This window comes from Kogia breviceps, chromosome 11, assembly GCF_026419965.1.
Source record: "Kogia breviceps isolate mKogBre1 chromosome 11, mKogBre1 haplotype 1, whole genome shotgun sequence".
NCBI lineage: Eukaryota > Metazoa > Chordata > Mammalia > Artiodactyla > Physeteridae > Kogia > Kogia breviceps.
In genome coordinates this window covers 49287710-49308245 of record NC_081320.1, presented here as the reverse complement: position 1 = coordinate 49308245, position 20536 = coordinate 49287710, and the positions used below count along the sequence as shown (strand labels likewise).

The following is a 20536-nucleotide window of genomic DNA, read 5'->3' as shown; positions in this document are numbered from 1 at the left end:
TTTAAATGGATGAAGTGAATAACATTCCTGGCTCACCTACCCTCCCAAGTGGACATTTTTGTTGTTGTTTTCTTCTTGGTCATTGCTTATGTTTTGTAGTATTTTCTGTTTTGCTGTGGTTTATCATCTCACATAATAATTGTTTATTGTGTGCATGCAGAAATGTTGACCTGAAGTTTACTTGAAGCACAGTACAAGTGTTACACCTGAATAAAATGTACAGATTTTGGGCTACCCTGGTGGTGCAGTGGTTGAGAGTCCGCCTGCCGATTCAGGAGACACGGGTTCGTGCCCCGGTCCGGGAGGAGCGGCTGGGCCCATGAGCCATGGCTGCTGAGCCTGTGTGTCCGGAGCCTGTGCTCCGCAACGGGAGAGGCCACAGCAGTGAGAGGCCCGCGTACCACCCACACCCACCCTCCCCCCGCCACACACACACAAAATGTACAGATTTTAATCAGATAACCAGTGATCTTGGTTTTTGGAGGTGGAGAAAAGTTTCTGTTGTTGCTGCTGTTCACATATTCATTTCTTAGTGTTCAGCTGCAAGTGAAACTGTGATTAATTTTTTAAATGAGAGGTTTTTTTCTCCAAGAATTCTATAACATTTAAATTATATAGATAATTATAAATGTTTCAAGAATTAGTGTAGTAATTTAAATTTGATCCTTTAAGGAACTTTTCCAATATTCATTTTTAAGAAAAGTACTAATTTATTGTGAACTCCTTGTTTTTGAAATCTTAAGAGAGTTAAATTTCGTAGTGATATTCTCATGTATGTTTACTGACAACGTTAAGAAATATTTGTACAGTCAAATCACTGTAAGTAAGGGAAGACTTTTTGTAAGAAAAAGTACTATTTCATTGATTTACCAATATTAATGAGTTCAGCAGTGAAGTTTAGAGATGTTTATGTTATCCCCAGAGTTATGAAGTCCAGTAATATTTATATTACTGGAAGCTTAACACAGTGGTTCTTAACCTTCGCTAAGTATCAGAATTATCTTTGAAACCTTTTTTTTAAATACAGATATTCAGGCCCATCTATTCTATTTAAAAAAAAACAATACAAAGCTAAGATTGAGACGCATTGGTTTATAGCCTACTAGAGGAGGAAAACATGGAAATAAATTTGATTCACTTTGTTAAATGTAATAAAAGAGATAGATATAAAGAAGAATTAATTCAGACATGCAACCTGACATAATGAAAAGAACACTGATTTTTTTAATGTTAGAGTCCTGCTGCATAACTCTTTGTGGGACCTTGAGCAGATTTTTTGACCTCTCTGAGCCTGTTCCTTTATCTAAAAATGGATGTTTGAGATTAAATTGGATAGTGTACAAATAAGTACCTTGCACAGTTCCTATCACATAATAACTTGATAAATATTGGTGATATCACTTCACAGAAAAACTCTATGCCTGAATAGGGTTTTGAAGGCTTAGTAAATGGGTTTTCTGGACAGATAAGAACAGTAAATTAGAAGAAGTGGCGTCTGTGACAACCTAGAGGTAACGTAGTACCAGTGGAGATCCCAGGGGGTAGTGTTGTCTGGCTGGAGGAAAGAGGGAGTGTCTTAGCTATATGGCTAAATAAGGACTTTCGAGTGGACTACAGGAATCCTGGCCAAAAACAATGAGGCCCTGAAATATGATTGGTCTTGGGATATTAAATACAGTTAAGAGTTGTTAAGGACTTAATTTGTGGTTCATTTAACTTGAGGATATTGGTCTTGGGATATTAAATACAGTAAGAGTTGTTAAGGACTTAGTTTGTAGTTCATTTAATTTGAGGGAGGGAGATGGCAAAGAGGGAGCAGTAAGAGGTAACACTCAGATTTCCGGACTTAGAACTCAGAATATTATAAGAACAAGTGATTTCAGTTTGTTCTTTGAGTAAAGGTTGACTTCAGTTTTGGAATTGGAGGATATGAGTTGTATTTGGGACATCCTGGTAGAGAGATTCAAAAAGGCAGTTGGGTAGGCAGAGGTTGGGCAGCCACAGATAGATAGAGGTTTGGCCGTAGTGAACATATAATATCAAAGAAAATGGGGAAGAGATAATATCAAACAAAATGGGGAAGAGATCTCTCAGGGATAAGAATATGAGGAAGGCAAGGCCTGGGGATCATGGACATTTATGAGGCAAGCAGAAGAAGCAGATCCACTGAAGGAAGAGAAAGAAAGGATATGATAGGTAGGAGAAGAATCAAGAGAGAATGCCTCTTCAGAAAGGCTTTTTCACTTAAAAATGTGTTTTAGACACCTTTCCCTATTAGCAATATAGCTTTATCTTTTTAAAAAATGGTTACAGTTTCTATTTGCCCTAATTCCTTATTGATAGATATTTAAGTTGTTTTCAGTTGCTTCTTTAAAAACAAACAATGCAGGAATTAACATTTTGTGGAAATATCTTTGCATACTTATATGAATGCATCTGTCAAATACATTCTTGCAGATGAAATTGCTTAGTCAAAAGAATATGCATTATAAAATTTCTGATATATTACTAAATTGCCTGGAATATGTGAACCAATATATACTCCCACCAGTAGTGTCTTTAATTGTATCTTTAAAGTGCCTTGCTTCCTAGATTGAGGGTAGTATGAATTTGGAAAATAAATAATATTTTTTATTTATTACTTTTATGTAGAATTCTGTAAGGAGAAAGGGAATACTTTGATTTTATCAAATTACTTGGTTCATTCAAATAACATAATTTAAGAATGCATTTTGGGGCTTCCCTAGTGGCGCAGTGGTTGAGAGTCCGCCTGCTGATGCAGGGGACATGGGTTTGTGCCCCGGTCCGGGAAGATCCCACATGCCGTGGAGCGGCTGGGCCCATGAGCCATGGCCGCTGAGCCTGTGCGTCCGGAGCCTGTGCTCCACAATGGGAGAGGCCATAACAGTGAGAGGCCCGCGTACAAAAAAAAAAAAGAATGCATTTTGTCCTTGAATGCACCAGATCAAGGAGTTCTTTGTTTTAAAAGAAGCTCTGTTTCCTCTTCTTATTTGCTGGAAGCAATAATTGGATTTAGAGGAAGTGGATCAGAAGGAAGGGGAATGATAATATTATTGTGAGGTGAATTAAACTTGAACAGAATTAATGGATGCAAACAGTTCTTGTCATTGTTGTAGACATAATGACATAACCAACACAAATTCTTTGCTAAGATTTTAGACAGAAATATTTTTATTTTTTTTCTTCTTATATAGACTTTAAGCAATGGCCCCAAAACTGGAAAATGAGTTATTCTTATAAAGCTGATCATAGGAGAGTCAATGCCTTAGAAAATACCCAGAAATACTGCAGAAGTTTTAAGTTGCCCTAAATTGTACTGCTTACATAATTTAAAGGTAAAGACTATGGACAAATTTCACAGCTTGTTTTTATTTTGTTTAATTACCTTATATTGTTCACAGTACCAGTATGGAACTACCCACTGCCTTTTCCTAACTTCAGTGATACGAACAACATTAGGGGGAAATTGAGGTTAATTTTGGTCATTTTCTCTAAACTCTTTAGTATCCTTTTTGTCAGACTTTTTTTTTTTTTTTTTTTTTTTACATTTTGGGTTATGACCTGTTTCTGGTTTGTAAAATCCACTATAGAGGATCATGACCAGCTTTTAAGAAAAAATGCAATAGAACTAAAAATATCAAGAGTACACAGAGAGTAAGAGTAAGTACTGAAACTTTTTTAAAAATGTATATATTTCTACTGTGAGTTACAGAGGGGAAATTTTTGAAAATTTCTGCTCTTTACAATAGGCTAATTCTCAAGTCATTTGTAACCAAAGGTATAATAGTACATAGTAAATAATAAATGTTGTCTGTTTTTTGTTTTTTTTCCTTTTTACCCTTTAGTCTTTCTACCTCTTAGGAGAAAGTAAAACTTTAAACCAAGCAAATAACACCACTGAAAGGTCAACTAGCTAGAAATTTGTTTGTAATGGGAATTCCTTCCATAGTTTCCATGAAGTTATCAGTACAGGTAGATCCACTTGTGGTAGTACCTGTATATCACACACACACACACACACACACACACACACACTCATGAGCACTGTTTTGGAAGGTGTTTACATTTGATTTTTCAGATATACAAAGCTTTTGTTTTATGATAATTTACCCCAAGAATGCCATTTATGTTATTGTCTGTGGATAATTTATGACTATTTCTAAACCTGGTTCATTGCCTGGTTTCCTTCTGTTACCTCATGTGTCTCTAGGTCATCTTCTTCTCAATTGATGGGTGGGTAGTCAGGGAACAAATTAAAACTAATAGTAATTGGGAAAGACATCATTTGTGAAGTAAATCTTCTGTTACATTGGTCATAGTTTAAGGCCAAATCTGTGAGTTTTAGATTATCTAGGACATTGCTTTCTTTCTCATTAGCTCAGATAATTGAATTCTAACTGCATTTAGTTGCAGTTCTATAACTTTAGCTAGATGCTTTTTCCTCCAAAAGGTGAGTTGCTCTCATGGTAACCGTTTTGAAAGCCCACAAAGTATGGTTTTGGAGTTGGTTGGTTTGTTTTTCCCAGAATACCCTGGGCTCTTGAGGTTTAACTTACCAATCTTGACCAGAATGCTAATTTAAAACTTTACAGCAAGAAATTTCTTTCAAAGTATGTCAGCTGTTCATGTCAGCTGATTGCAAAATCTGTGGGAAGATTTACATGAAGTACTAAAGAAAGTTGTTGGGAGCAGAGAACAAGAGCAAGGGAAATTAGTTGACTGCCCAGAGTAGTATCACGCTCTGGTGACACCGGGTGACACTGGCTGACACCTCCACTTATGCGGAGAAATGCCCTCAGATTGAAGCAGATATTTATGTTATTTGGTCTATTAAAAACACACGAACAAATCTTTGGCTGTTTTTTTCCCATAGCTGCATGTGAGTACTGTTCCTCTCCACAAATTCTTGCCTCAGACAGGTTGCAGCAAAATGATTGGATTTGTTTTCTTTCACATGTGTCGTATTTCAGACCAGCCTCTCTCAGATCACACTTACTTACCTTGATTGAACTTAGGTATTTCCTAACTTCTTTGGGTGAGCACGAGGAGACCAGAGCTAGGCTTATAAGAAATCCAACGGGGACATGGAGGAGGTGGCCGCTCAAGAGGGTCAGTGGACCAAATGCCCCAGCAAGAACAAAAGTAGTGTATTCAGTTCCTGCTGTGAGCCAGGCCCTGAGGATGCAGTGGTCAACAAAAGAGGCCTGTGCCTGCACAACCTTTCTAGTCTTTTGAGCTCAAGTAAAGTACCTCTTGGAACAGCAGTTTCAGTGGAGTGGAAGGGTGAAACCAGATTGTGCTGGGCTGAGGAGTGAGTATGGGAGGTCAGGAAGTAGAGATAGCTAATAGACAGGGCCCTGCAAGAAGTTTGGTGGTGAGGAGGAGGAGGAGGTGAGCTAAAAGGGCACAGAAGGGAGGGGTTTGTTTTGTTTTGCTCTGATTTGTTTGAAGGTGGAACATTCTTGAACATTGACAGGCTGATGAGAAAGTATCAGTAGTAATAGAGAAATTTAAAAGAGGCCCCTGAGCAAGCAGTTGAGAAAGAAAACAGAAGGTCCAGGGATTATCTGTAGACAATACTGTGGATGTAAGCAAGATTTTAGTGAAGGGACATGAAATTGAAGTCGTTTCTGCTTTTATATTCTATTTTCAATGTAAAGTTTCAGGGATATTAGGGTGGAAATTTAGCGTGGTTAATTTATTCTGCAGCTATGTAAGAGCAGAGGGTACTAGGGTACCGAGGGCTAATGCATCTGCCCTCATTGCTACTTCTGTTTCATTGCCTTTTCATCAACAGTTATCCAGAGTCATTTATTCAATTTCAAGTTGAAGTACCTTCTGGGAAAAATAGCTAGTAAACTCAAATATGGTCAGTTGATATTACAAGTTAAAGGTAAAACAGTTTCTAATGTTTTTATTTATCTTCAATTTTTCTTATGAAACTGTACAAATAAGTAAAATACCTTATGGATTTGCATAGAAGGTTAAAATATACAATGAAAGAAAAGCTCTTTCTTAGGAATTCTTGAAAACCAGCTTCTGTAAAGTAATAACTTTTATTGCTGTTGAGCAACATTCATTGAAGAGTGAATATGTGTTGCTGCTCACATTGTCATTTACCTTATATATAGTATATTTGTACTTTTGTGACTCATCCTTATATTGAAACCAGGGAAGACAGATAATTTGGTTGTCACTTTTGGCAGTCTGGCCTTTTAAGGGTGGACAACTTAGGTATAAAGATATTTTGCTGTTTATTTTCATTGTTTACTACATTTTTACCACTATGTACTTTAATATTGAAACAAATTCACTTCTTGGCATTTTAGTTGGTTATACTTTTTTTTTTTTTTTTTAGGTGGGGGCTGTATTGGGTCTTCGTTGCCGAGAGCAGGGGCTACTCTTTGTTGTGGTGCGCAGGCTTCTCATTGCAGTGACTTCTCTTGTTGCGGAGCACGGGCTTTAGGTGCGGGCTTCAGCAGTTGTGGCTCGCGGGCTCTAGAGTGCAGGCTCAGTAGTTGTGTCACACGGGCTTCGTTGCTCCGCAGCACGTGGGATCTTCCTGGACCTGGGTTCGAACCCGTGTCCCCTGCATTGCAGGAGGATTCTTAACCACTGTACCACCAGGGAAGCCTGGTTATACTTTCATCATCTTAGCTCATAAGCACCTTTTTTTCTCCTTCCAAATTGTTGTGGAAGTTTCAGAAAACTTTTAGGGAAGATTCTTGTAATTCTAATATTTGATGTCAATTATTTCTGCGATAGGACGTTCTTCAAATATTTTATTAGCTTGTGACTGACTCACCACTTACTAGTTATACTACTGTGAGGGATTATTTAACCTCTTTAAGCTTTTATTTCTTCATCTGTAAAATGAAGATAATCATTCCTACCTCATACTATAGTGTGAAGAATAAATGAGATAATTCACAAGCACTTTTCACATAGTATTGACACATAGTTAGTGCCCAATAAATATTAATATTGTTATTGATGAAAGCAGAGAATGAAAGTATGTGGAATATACTATTTATTTAAAAGATATTTTAAATAATATTGCATATTATTGGTACAGTTGATGTCAGTGGTATCTTGGGTTTTTGTTTTTAAATTGGCAAGTTCTAAGGAATTCTGAAATCTGAAAAAATGCTCAGCTTTGAGATTGTGGGAGTGTGATTAAGTAGCCTTAAAGTTTGCAGCCTGTGTTGATGGGAGGATGATAGTCCTAAAAACAACACCATCTTTCTCAATTCTTTACTAAAAAGCTTTTATTTTTAGGGGCTCTCTTTGTTTTGTTAGCCGTGAGTGAGATAATATGCTGAGGACAAACCACTCAAAAAGATAAAAAATATTATCCTTTTCGTAGATTCTAAATATTAGAGGCATGAAAACTTTTGTGACAACATATTCCAGTCATCTTTAGATGTATTGAAAACCAAAAAGTTAACTAAATTTAAATCTTCATATGGCTTAGAAGAAGGGCTTTTCCTTTTGTTTCTCTATGACAAGATGACTCTTAAGCAGGAATATGGGCAGAGCGGATTCATTTACAGTGCATTTTGATAGTGATAGTATCTTAAAACTCCCATGAGGATATTACAGTAAAGATTTGAATAATTTGAGCTAGTGCAGTAGCAGGCAACATTTGTAATGCAAATTGATGTTGTTAATTGCTTATGTAATATTTTCATTCATTTTTCTAAAGAAAATACAGATTTTTTTTTCACTCACCCAAATGATTTAACAAATGATTAATTATAAACCTCAAACATATTGTGGTAAAAAGGTAGTGATTTTGTGTGTCTGTGTGTGTGTTTCATTAAATAAGGCTTATTAGTGTGGTTTGTACTACTTAAGTCAGTAGCATAACTTCATTTACAATTGTTTGTCTTTCTTTTTCCCTTTTCTTACCACTAACCTTTCTGCTTGTGTTCTTCACCACCACCACCCACTTCTGTCCCAGTCCCTATAAAAATAAGTTTGGAGCGAAGGGTCCTTGCTAAAGCTAGATTGTATCATCTAGAAGTACTATCTGGCCTTGAAAGTTGATGTACACATTGATAAAGCTGGGCTGATGACCTGTAAAAGATGGGAATTTCTCTCTGGTGGGTTTTTAGCTTCTCTGGAAGGAACTCTCAATGTTTGATTCTGGGAGATTCCTAGAGGGCCTCTTAGAGACCCCACCACTATCACCAAATGTGAGCCCAAGGATCTTTGGGGTAGTTAACATTTGTGTGGATGATGGAGGGTAGAGGGTTGGTCAAGGAGTATGTAGAATCCTAATCCAACCAGGCACCTTCTTAGAAGCTTTTCTTCTTGTCGTTCCTCTAACTTGAAAGTATCTACAGCTGTATAATTCAAGGTACTACTGGTGAGAACTTCTGGGTTGCCTTGGCCTGTTCCACTTCAAAACCTCCATCTTTTAACAGACTACTATTGGTCCCTTGAGTTGGTTCAGAGGATACTGTCTCAGTCCTTTAACCTTGGGCATTGTTTCCTATTTTCTAGGGATTGGTTATAGAAATAAGAAGTAAAGTCAACTTCATGTATCTTTAATGTGGTTAGTAATAGTTTTCTTTAATGATTTATTCTTTCAGTGACCTATAAAAGTATATGCAGAGTCATGTGAATGTTTGTGCCAACTAAGCAAATGTTGGCTTAGATTTTGTTAAAGGTAGACTATGATTTGAGCCACAGACTTGGTGCAAGTTCAAATGTGATGATAGTTTATAACTTACTGAGTGCACAGAATGTGCCAGGTATTTAAGGTCTGTTATCTTTAATACTCATAACAGCATTGAAAGGTAGGGACTGCTAGCCCCTTTTTATAGATAGGGAACTGAAGCTCAGAGAAGGCAAACTCAGTTAGTAAACGGGTAAACCAGAATCTGAACCTAGGATCTGTCTAACTCCAGATTCAACATCTTTCCCCCATACCATACTACCTCTTGAGGCATACATATATAGCCTTAAATCCCAGAATAAGGCAAGGTTAAACAAGCAAAACTTTTTTTTAAATAAAATGGTATACTTTAAACTCTGATCATATATTCATTCACTTGTAACATAGCTGCTGTTAATCTAAGTATGCTGATTTTCTGAGAAACACTTTTTGACGTATAGCATACACACAGCAAAGCACACAAACCTTAAGTGTACAATGGGGTGAATTTTTACAAAAGTATGTGCCTGTGTAACTACTACCCAGGTCAAGAGATAACATTATCTCTATTAGCATCCAACAGGCTCTTTTATGCCCCCTTCCAGTCAATACTCTACCCGCTCCCTATAAATAACCACTATTCTGAATTATCACCGTAGATTAGTTTTGCCTGTTTTGAAGTTCATAGAAATGGACTTATACATGTGTATTTTGTATGTATTTATCTGGTTTCTTTTATACATTATGTCTGTGATAGTCATCCATGTTGTTGCATGTAGTAATTGTTCTTTTCATTGCCGTGTTTGTCTATACCATGGTTTATCTTAACCATTCACCTGTTGATGGACATTTGGGTTCTTTTCAGTTAAGAATAAAGTTGTCATGAGTCTTGTGCATGTCTTTTAGTGCATATATATATATGTGGCGTATAAACCTGGTATAGTTTTAGTAGATACTTCCAAAGAGAATCCCAGTTGCTCCACATCTTTGCCATCGGTGGCTATAATTTAAATTGTTCTAATTTTAGCCATTCTGGTGGGTGTGTAGTTGTGTTTTGTGGTGTGGTTTCTTTGTTTGTTTCTTTATTTTGGCTGCATTGGGTCCTCATTGCTGCATGCAGGCTTTCTCTAGTTGTGGCGAGTGGGGGGTTACTCTTCATTGCGGCGCACGGGCTTCTCATTTTGGTGGCTTCTCTCGTTGCAGAGCATGGGCTCTAGGTGTGCGGCCTTCAGTAGTTGCAGCCCACGGGCTCAGTAGTTGTGACACACGGCCCCTAGGGTGTACAGGCTTCAGTAGTTGCAGTGTGTAGGCTCAGTAGTTGCGGCGTGCGGACTCTAGGGCACACGGGCTTCAGTAGTTGTGGCGTGCGGGCTCAGTAGTTGCAGCTCATGGGCTCTAGCGTCCAGGCTCAGTAGTTGTGCACATGGGCTTAGTTGCTCCGTGGCATGTGGGATCTTCCTGGCCCAGGGCTCAAACCCGTGTCCCCTGCATTGGCAGGTGGATTCTTAACCACTGTGCCACCAGGGAAGTCCCTCTTGTTGTGGTTTTAATGTGCATTTCCCTGACGACTTTTCAAATGCTTATTGGCCAGGACATCCACCTTTGTGAAATACTCTTTTGTTTAAATATTTTGGCCATTTTTCTTTTAGGTCGTCTCACATTGATTTGTAGGAATTTTTTGCATATTCTGGATATGAGTTGTTTGACAATTACATGTATTGCAGATATCTTCTTCCGGGCATTGGCTTGCCTTTTCATTCTCTTAATGTTCTTTTGATGGACAGAAGGTTTTAATCTTAAGTCCAGTTTATCAGTTTCTTCTTACGTGAGTAGTGCTTTCTGTTACTTGTTTAAAACATCTTGTCTTCCCTAAAGTCGTGAAAATATTCTCTTAAATTATCTCCTAAAAGGTTGATTGTTTTACCTTTCACATTGAGGCCTACAGTCTGTATGGAGCTGGCTTTTGGGTAAGATGTTAGGTAGAGTCAAAGACCTTTCCCCCAGTTGATCTAGCACCATTTGCTGAAAAGGCTGTTCTTTCCCCTCCCACACTGCATTGGCATCTTTGTTATCATGTGGCCATATAGCTTTAAACCAAGGCTTGGTATCTGGTAGGTTAAATCCTCCAATTTTGTCCTTCTTGAGAAACTATTTTGAAATGGCTAGATAGTCTTAGATGATAGCCCAATCCCTCTTCATTCCTCTGCCTTGCCAAGCCCACCTTGCCACTTAGCCCCAGAGCTTTCAGCCTAGAGGCTCACCATCTTTTTTTTCTAAGACTATTTCAGACTTGAGGCTAGAACTCCTTAAGCAAATGTGGCTCCTCTTCTTGTGAGAGATTAATACTGAATCTCCTTCACTCGTTATATCCCCTGTCACCTTGGCTGCTACTCTGGCACAGGGCTGCTCTGACTACCTTTAGGACTACCATTACTACTCAGTCATGAGAGCTTTGTGTATACTATGACTTGAATCTTTCCTGGATATCCCCATTACTTGTTTACTCTCCTCTAACAGGACTTGGAATGAGCAAACAAAAAAATGGCAAGTTGAGCATACCCCCTTCCCTGCAGACACATACACACACACGCATAAGTGCTTGTTCAGGTTGTAAAGAAATTGGATGATTGATTAGGACTCCTTGTGTGTGGAGTAAGTAGTTCATTAAGGATGAAGAAACATTTATTGAGGTTGTCGTGTGCTAGACACTGTATTAAAGTAGCTCATCTGTCTTTTTTTCTTTTTTCTGTTAAGTAGAAATAGCTACTTTAAAATCCATATTTTCCTGTGGTTAAAAAATAAAAAGATATGTCTAAGTCAGACTTAATATGTAAATTCATTATACAAATAATACTTCAGTTAACAATGAACAAATATACTTCAGTTAACAAATTTTACTGAACTGCCTTGGGCACAGAAGAATTTTCTGAAAAATTTCAGGCCTCCTTCACACTGGCTGGTTGGCATTTCTGGCTGAAACCCGTGAGCGGTGGCACTGTCTTAGGTTTCTGAAGGGTGAGGCGGGCCAGAGCCAAGACCTGCTGAAGGGGAATGTGCAGCCCACGTTCTTCCCATCAATAGGTGACACAGGTTTGAGGAATGTGGAAATGTTCATAGTCTGGGGAGCTGATAGAGCCTGTTGCACCTAGGAGAGAGTACCTTGCCAAGGTGTGACAGGAAGAAAAACTACTTTGTGTTGTTGGATTGGTTACAAAGTTCCTGATTTCGTATCTTTATATTTGCCTTAACATCTGAGTTTGAAATAAGCCTTGAAATAATAAAATATTTTATTTTTCAAACAGTGAAAAGTTTTAGAAAAAGCAATAGGTTAACCATGAACAGATTCTACTTAAACATCACAGATGGTTCTTTAAAAATATAGTATTATGAGAATATAAAATGATACAGCATTCTAGAAAATAGTTTGGCAGTTTTTACAAAACTAAACATGCACTAACTTAGGACACAGTGATTATACTCTTGGGCATTTATCCCAGAGAAATAAGAACTTATGTTCACACAAAAACCTGTACGTAAATGCTCTTAGCATCTTTATTATAAGTACTATTTAAATATACTATTAGTGTATATATTATTAATGTAGTATATATACTATTTATAATAGTAAAATATAGGAAATAACCCATATGTCCTTCTGTTGGTCAGTGGTTGAACAAACTGGTATATCTGTACAGTGGAATTCTACTCAACAATAAAAATAATTGGCCTACCGATGCACGTAATAATCATACATTGGACCTTAAGGGCATTGTAGTGAGTGAAAAAAGTCAACCTTAAAAGATTACATTTACATAACATTCTTGAAATGATAAAACTATGGATATGGAGAACAGATTAGTGGTTGCCCAGGGACAGGAATGAGGTAGGGGAGTGGGGGCAGTTCTGTATCTTGATAGTGGTAGTTTCATAGATCTGTATGTGGGTTAAAATTGAACTATACACAAACACAGATGAATGCCAGTGTTTTCAGGTTTTTTTAATGGTGAAAACTGAATAAAGTCTGTAGTCTAGTTGATAGTAATACAAACATTTCCAGTTTTGCTATTGTACTAGAGCTATTTGAGATGTCACCATTAGGAGGAACTGGGTGAGGGGTGTACAGACTACTATTTTTGCAACTCTGTTCATCTATTATTATTTCAAACTAAAAAGTTTTAAAAATAAGGTATGTTGTACACTCATGTTCATGGCAGCGTTATTCACAATAGCCAAAAGGTGGAAGCAACCTATCCGTCTGTCGACAGATGTTAATATATACATACCATGGAATAATATTCAGCCTTAAAAAGGATGAAATTCTGACTCATGCTACAACGTGTATGAACCTTAAGGACATTATGCTAAGTGAAACAAGCCAGTCACAAAAGGACAAATACTGTATGATTCCACTTATATGGTTAATATGGTAAATTTTATGTTATGCTTCTCTTGCCACAATCGTTAATAAAGCATTATTATTGTATAAGTAACACATTTTTTATAAAATAGGCATATTTTAAATGCAAACATAAATCTCCTGGAATGCTTTTAATCTTTTTCATTTTGCAGTGATCACAAACTTATAGATAAGTTGCAGGTTCAGTACAAATAAGATTTTTTTCCAGAACAATTTGAGACTGTTGCCAACCTGATGCCCCATCTCTTTCAAATATTTTAGAGTGTATACCAAGGACATTCTCTTATGTAACCACAATACTACCATCAAAATCAAGAAGTTAGCGTCAGTGTATTGCTGCTTTCTAATTCTTGGGCTCTTCAAGTTTCACGGTCATCCCAATAATGACCTTTATAAAAAGGGGAGCCAGTTGAGAAACAAGTGTTATATTTACTTGTCACTTCTCTTTAGTCATCTTCAGTCTGGAACAGTTTTCCAATTTCTTCATAATTTTCTTCATAACTTTCATAACTTCATAACTTTCCAATTTCTTCATAACATTGATCAATACTTTTGAAGATTATAGGCCAGTTGTTTTGTAGACTCTCTCTCAATTTGAATTTGTCTGAAGTTTCCTCATGAGTTTATTCAGGCTATGTATTTTTGGCAGGAATATTCCAGAAGTGAGTCTGTGTCCTCATGCGTCAGGTGATGCATGATTTCGATATTCCCATTACTGGTGATGTTCACTTTGATCACTTAAGTGTCAGGCTTCAGCACGGTAAAGTTAACACTTGTTCCCTTTGTAATTAAGTATGTTGTAGGGATATTTTGAAACTATGCAGTACCTTGTTCCTCATCTAACTTTCAGTTTATTCACTTATATGTTTATATTCATGAGGACTGATAGTTTATTTTATTCAGTGAATTATAATCTATCGTCATCTTTATTTTGATGCTCAATTTGTCCCTGATTTAAACAGCAGTAACCCCTTCAAGCTGGTTTTTGTGTCCTTTTGACATGTTCCCATCATTATGAATGCTTTTAAATTTAAAAAAAAAAAAAAAGGAATTATGATACTAATGAGTACATAGTATTCTATGTAGTAATCCCTTTGGAGCATTTTGTTTTACTTTAAAAACTTTATTTTTTATTTTTAGTATAGCCAGATTGCCTTCTGGAAGCCTTGTAACAATGTGTGCACCCATCAGTGGTATGTGTGTACAAGTGTCCCTTTCTCCACACTTTCATTAAGGATTGGAGAGTATTTTTAAATACTAGGAACTTCAACATTAAAGGGAAACTGTCAGAGGTCAAATGACCCTGTACAGCCAGCATTAGAAGGGGTATTCAGGACTCTAGACAAGGGAAGAAAATAGGGTTTATGTGTATCTTTTACTGTTTTGGGGGGGTTTTTTTGCTCTTTAAATCAGCAGAAAAGAAGGTATCTTAGCACTTAAAGTGGTTATTTCCTTCTTTATAATGCTGATTTCGTAGGTAAACAATTTAAAGTAGATATGTTACAACGGAATGTTTTTTCTCATGACTCGCTTATTTCTCTCAGCAGCTGACCAGTCATTGACCTAAAGATCTTTTCGAAATTCTGAAGCCATTCTCTATTAACCAGCTGTATGACTGTTGGTAAAGTTGCTCACCAGTAGCCCTCATTTTCCTCATATCTGAATTATGTGGTTTCTAAGGTACCTTCTCTGTAAAACTGGAAGATCTTATGAAATTTTATCCTGAGAGTTGGAAGAAAGTTTTGTTGTTGTTGTTAGCTTGCAAAACTGGTTGAATTTAGTAGTAAACAGTTTTCCTTATGTGTCTAACAACAACTGTGAATTGCAGTAAGTATCAATTCATTGTCTGTGGGCTGTTTTTGTTCTAGGACTTTGATGTTAATCTTCCCTTTGCTTTTAATGTTAAGTTTGTCTTGTGACACTTTTGACTGTTTAATACAGAGGACCAAAATAACCCAGACATAGATTTCACTTAAGAATTAAATGTATAGAAAAAGAAGGTATCATAAACTGGTGGGCATGGGAAGGATTATTCAATAAATGGGATTATGATAATTGCTAGTCAGAAAAAAATTCACTTAGACCCTTGCTTTAGACCATATGCCAAAATAAATTGTAGATGTATTAAAAATTAAATGTAAAAAAAACCTCTAAGTAGAAGAAAATAAAAATGAATATTTATTCAATTTTAAGCTTATATGATATCAAAATAATGAAAAAAATTACTAATGGAAAATTAATCAATTTGACCCCTTAAAAATTAACCTGGGAAAACAGTTTGGCTTATAAAGTTAACCACACACGTACCATGTGACCCAGCATTTGCACTCCTGGGTATTCATCTTAAAGAAATGAGAACTCATGTTCACATGATAATCTGTACACAAATGTACATAGCAGCTTTATTTGTAATTGTAAAATACAGAAAATAACCCAAATGACTTGAATGGAGTAAATGGAGAAACAAAATGTGGTAACATCTATATAATGGAACATTACTAGGCAATTAAAAAGAATGAACTGTGGACACATGCAACAACATGGATGGATCTTGAGGGCATTAAGCTGAGTGAAAAAGCCAACTTCAAAGGGTTACATATTATATGATTCCATTTAGATAACACTCTTGACATAGCAAAATTATAATGATGGAGAATAATAGATCAGTGGTTGCCAGCAGTTAGGGTTTAGGGAAGGGCATGACTGTTAAGGGATAACACAGGGACTTTCTTTATATTGATGAGTATTATTGAACTATTTTTGTAACAGTTCTAATCCCCAATTGTAGTGACAGTTACTGAAATCTAATCTGCACATATGATCAATTTCATAAAACTATACAGACACACACACAAAGAAAAAAAGTGAAATCTAAACGAGGTCTGTGGCTGAGTTAATAGGTTGTACTGATGTCAGTTTCAGGGTTTGATCGTGTACTATTGTTGTTTACCATATTCTTATTGAGGGAAACTGGGTGGGAGTATACATGAGAACTCTCTCTGTACTATTTTTGCAACTTCTTGTGAGTCCTAAGCAATTTCAAAATTGAAAGTTATAAAAAAATTAAATAAACTATGGTACATCCAGACAATGGAACATTATTCAGTACCTAAAAAGAAAAAAGAGCTATCAAGCCATGAAAAGACATGGAGGAAGAACCTTAAATAGATAGTACTCAGTGAAAGAAGCCAATCATACAGTGTGTATAGGCTACATACTCTGTGATTCCAATTATACGACATTCTGGAAAAAGCAAAACTATGCAGACAGTAAGAAGACCAGTGGTTGCCAGGGCAGGGGAGAGGGAGGGATGTATAGAATAGGTGGAACACAGGATTTTTAGGGCAGTAAAATTATTTTGTGTGATACTGTAATGGGGGACACGTCTTTATGCATTTGTCCAAACCCATAGAATGTACAGCACCAACAATGAACCCTAATATGAACTATGGACTTTGGGTAATAATGATGTGTCAGTGTAGGTTCATCAGTTGTAACAAATATACCACTCTGGTGGAAGATGTTCATAATAGAGGAGGGTATGCATGAATGGGGGTAGGAGATATGTGAGAAATCTCTGTACCTTCTGCTCAATTTTGCTGTGAACCTAAAACTTATCTAAAAAAATAAAGTCTATTAAAACAAAAAAAATTTAACTTGGGTCAGAAATAAACATTGAAAAGTAAAGTGAGGAAAATATCAATATTCATAGCCATTATTAGAGATAAAATTTTCATGTCTTTTATTTATAAAGAACTCATACAAATCCATAAGGCAAGCCCTGAGTCTGCAGTGAACTGGAAAGAGAGCTTAAGAGAACAAGCAAGTGCCCCAAGAGAGACTTTTGTAAGTGTTTATTTGAAATTTTCTGGAATCCCCAGATTCAGTAATGTACTACCAATGCCCGTGGAAACATACACTAGAAGAGAGTGGTTTTTTTCTTTTTTGGTTTTTTTTTTTTTTTGCCATTATATTATAGCTGTGTAATCTCACCTAAGATAAAAATAGTTTAAAAGATAAAAAACAGAGCACTGTAAATTTGCATAGTTTTGAAGTTTCTTTGAGAGAATTTTGAAAGACTTTGTTCTATGTAATCAGTTCCCTAAAAAAAAATCTTTTTTTTTTCAGGTGTAAATTAATTATTTGAAAGCAATTGAACAATGGAGCCAGACATCATTCGAATGTACTCTTCATCCCCACCACCACTAGACAATGGAGCTGAGGATGAGGATGATGATGAATTTGGGGAATTTGGTGGGTTTTCCGAAGTTAGCCCTTCTGGTGTAGGGTTTGTTGATTTTGATACACCAGATTATACTCATCCCAAGGAAGAGTTTGTACCTTCAAACCATTTTATGCCAATTCATGATTTCTCAGAAAATGTAGGTAGCCTTACAAGCTTTAAGTCCATTAAAAATGGTAATGATAAGGACATCACTGCTGAACTTTCTTCTTCTGTGAAAGGACAGTCTGATATTTTACTTTCTACCACCAGCAAAGAAATAATTTCATCTAAAACTTTAGATACTTCCATGGATGGCATAGAAAGTCCAAGAGATTTAAATAAAGTAGTGGAGCAGAGACAGAATGTTGGAACACCTGAAAGTTTCTCTCCAGGAGATTTTAGAACTGATATGAATGTTGTTCATCAAAACAAGCAGTTAGAGAGCTGCAATGGTGAAAAGCCTCCTTGTCTGGAGATTCTAACAAATGGGTTTGCAGTATTGGAAACTGTAAATCCTCAGGGAACAGATGATCTGGACACTGTAGCTGATTCAAAAGGACGAAAGCCTCTTAGCTCTCACAGTACTGAGTATAATTTAGACTCTGCACCTAGTCCTGCGGAGGAATTTGCAGATTTTGCCACATTTTCCAAAAAAGAAAGGATACAACTAGAAGAAATAGGATGTGCAGTTTTAAATGATAGAGAAGCACTTACCATTCAGGAAAACAATAAAATTAACAGAGTCAATGAACTGAATTCTGTAAAAGAAGTGTCCTTGGATAGAAGCATTGACGATAAAGGAGACAATGCTGGAGAGGATCAGGTTTGTGTTTCAGAAATAAGCATGGTGAGTAATGGAGCTTTCACCAGTGAAAAACAAAGCCTTCCAGCATTGCAACAGGATGAATTTTTAAATTCAAGTGTTCAGTCAAAGGCTTGGAGTTTGGTAGACTCAGCTGAAAATTCAGAAGCCAGTAGGAGAGAACAATGTAAAACTGAGGAAAAACTTGATTTATTTACTTCTAAATGTGCTGACCTATGCATGGGTTCTACTAAAACTTATGATGCTGATGATGAAGTTGGTTCTTCCAAAGAAGAAAGTAGAAAGTTTACTGATTCCCGAAGCCTCAGCATTGATCCTACAGAAGAAAATGTTTTAGATGATTCTATAAGTGTAAAAAACGATGATAGTAGTAATGACTTTGTAACTTGCAACGATACCAATGAGGATGATTTTGGTGACTTTGGCACAGCCAGTGGCATGACTCCACCTTTTGTTACTGGTACACAAGATTCAATGAGTGATGTCACTTTGGAAGAGTCCTCAGAGCACTTTCCACATTTTAGTGAACCAGGTGATGACTTTGGAGAATTTGGGGAATCAAATGCTATCTCTTGCCCAGAGGAAATTATATTTACTGAGTCAGTTCTAAAACAGACTTCTGATAGTTTACCAGAGGGATGCAATTTGGCAAGAAAATCTACTGGGACAGGCACTGAAACTGTTTCAGAACTGAAAATTGGGCAAGAAGGTGAGTTTGGAGATTTTGATTCTGTGCCAAATATTCAAGATGACTGCAGTGATTTTCAGGACTCTGATGATTTTGCAGACTTCAGTTCAGCTGGTCCTAGCCAGGTTGTAGACTGGAATGCTTTTGAGGATGGACAGAAAGATAGCTGCTCTTGGGCTGCTTTTGGAGACCAGCAAGCTACTGAATCTCATCATCGAAAGGAAGCCTGGCAGTCACACAGGACAGATGAGAAGATTGATACTCCAGGAACCCCCAAAACGCACAGTGTCCCTTTAGCAGCTTCCAAAGGAGCAGTTGCTGGTGGTCATTTACAGGAAACAGCCACTTCAGCTCAGGTATTTACTCATTTTCTCTATTTTGTATGATATATTAATTGCTGTGGAAGTTTCTAATTCAGCTTTTCAAAAAGTATTTTTTAATTAGGTACCTGTTAAAGGCGTCTCTTTATGATATACAATGCTTGCTTTGTAGATTAGTTACATGTTTCACAATCATTTGGTTAATGTTAAAGAGACATTCTTATAATAATGCTTGGTAAGATTTTTCTTTATCTCAGTGGGTTTCTTTAATATTTACAGAAATATTAAATAATCATCAACTTGGTTTTTTGATAAATATAAATACCACTTATGTAAAAATTCATTAATTAGTTAATGAAATATTCCAGCAAACCCTTCAGTTTTTACCTTTATAGTGATTTTAAAAGAAGGTTAAACTGAGATTTAAAAGATTTTTTAAGCTTCAGAAAATAATGTCTCTTAATTTTGTCTATCAAAGACCTAGTTTTGATTACAAAAAAGAGCAAGCAGAGTTTGAAACCTCAGTCTGTGCTGAAGGCTATAGGGACTTGAAGGATAGAAAAAGAATTTGAAAAAAGCAGATATGGGCCTCATAATTTAACAGCTAATAAAAGGCCTGAGGTGAGGGTGTCAGGTGGATTAAGGGTTAGAGCTAGAACATGCAACAGCCGTAGTTGACTTAGACGTATTGTGACTATTTATTTGCTTATAATTTCTTGCAAATGTATATTTATGTTTACTCTTAGGAAGTAGGATTGTCAGGAATATTTTTACCCCTTAGCCCCTGTACTTTATCCTTTTCTGGTCCAGATTCTTTCAGAGAAGATTCATTAAGATTTATTTTGACCTAAAGTAGCCCCTAGAGGTGCAGTTTGATATCCAGATTGTTCCCCAGTCCTGAGTTGTACCCTGTGCTAAATTTAACCAGGGGTATGGAAGAGAGCACTCCCTTGAATATCACTGCTTTTTATTGATATATGTAACACTTGGTCCACAGGCCTATTTTTTTTTTTTAATATATATATTATTTATTTTTGGCTGCGTCAGGTCTTAGTTGCAGCACACGGGCTCTTCGTTGCGGTGCACAGGCTTCTCTCTAGTTGCAGAGAGCGGGCCTTGTTGCCCCGCGGCATGTGGGATCTTAGTTCCCCCATCAGGGCTCGAACCAGTGTCACCGGCACTGGAAGGCAGATTCTCAACCACTGGGCCACTGGGGAAGTCCCCCACAGGCCTATTTTAAAAATACTGAGAATAAAATCAGAATCTATAAACTTTGCTTCTCCAATTATCTTTTGCTAAGCAAACCATTTTCAATTGGAAATATTTCGAGTCTGTTAATTAAAATGGTTATACATCATTGCTTTGATATCGCTGATACAT

The 20536-nt window shown here is 36.7% G+C and overlaps 1 protein-coding gene across 5 annotated transcripts in view; it reads left to right on the top strand.

Moving 5' to 3' along the window:
* The window catches only part of AFTPH (aftiphilin), a 63330-nt gene that overhangs the window by 8878 nt on the left and 33916 nt on the right, over positions 1-20536 (top strand). For all 5 annotated transcript variants that reach the window (XR_009338071.2, XR_010835521.1, XR_010835522.1 and 2 more), the window contains exon 2: positions 17229-19192. Coding sequence is in view for 2 of the 5 variants with exons in the window: in XM_059078695.2 (XP_058934678.1) it covers positions 17261-19192 (1932 nt within the window). In the remaining 3 variants the exon portion in view is untranslated. The remainder of the gene's footprint in view (positions 1-17228; positions 19193-20536) is intronic.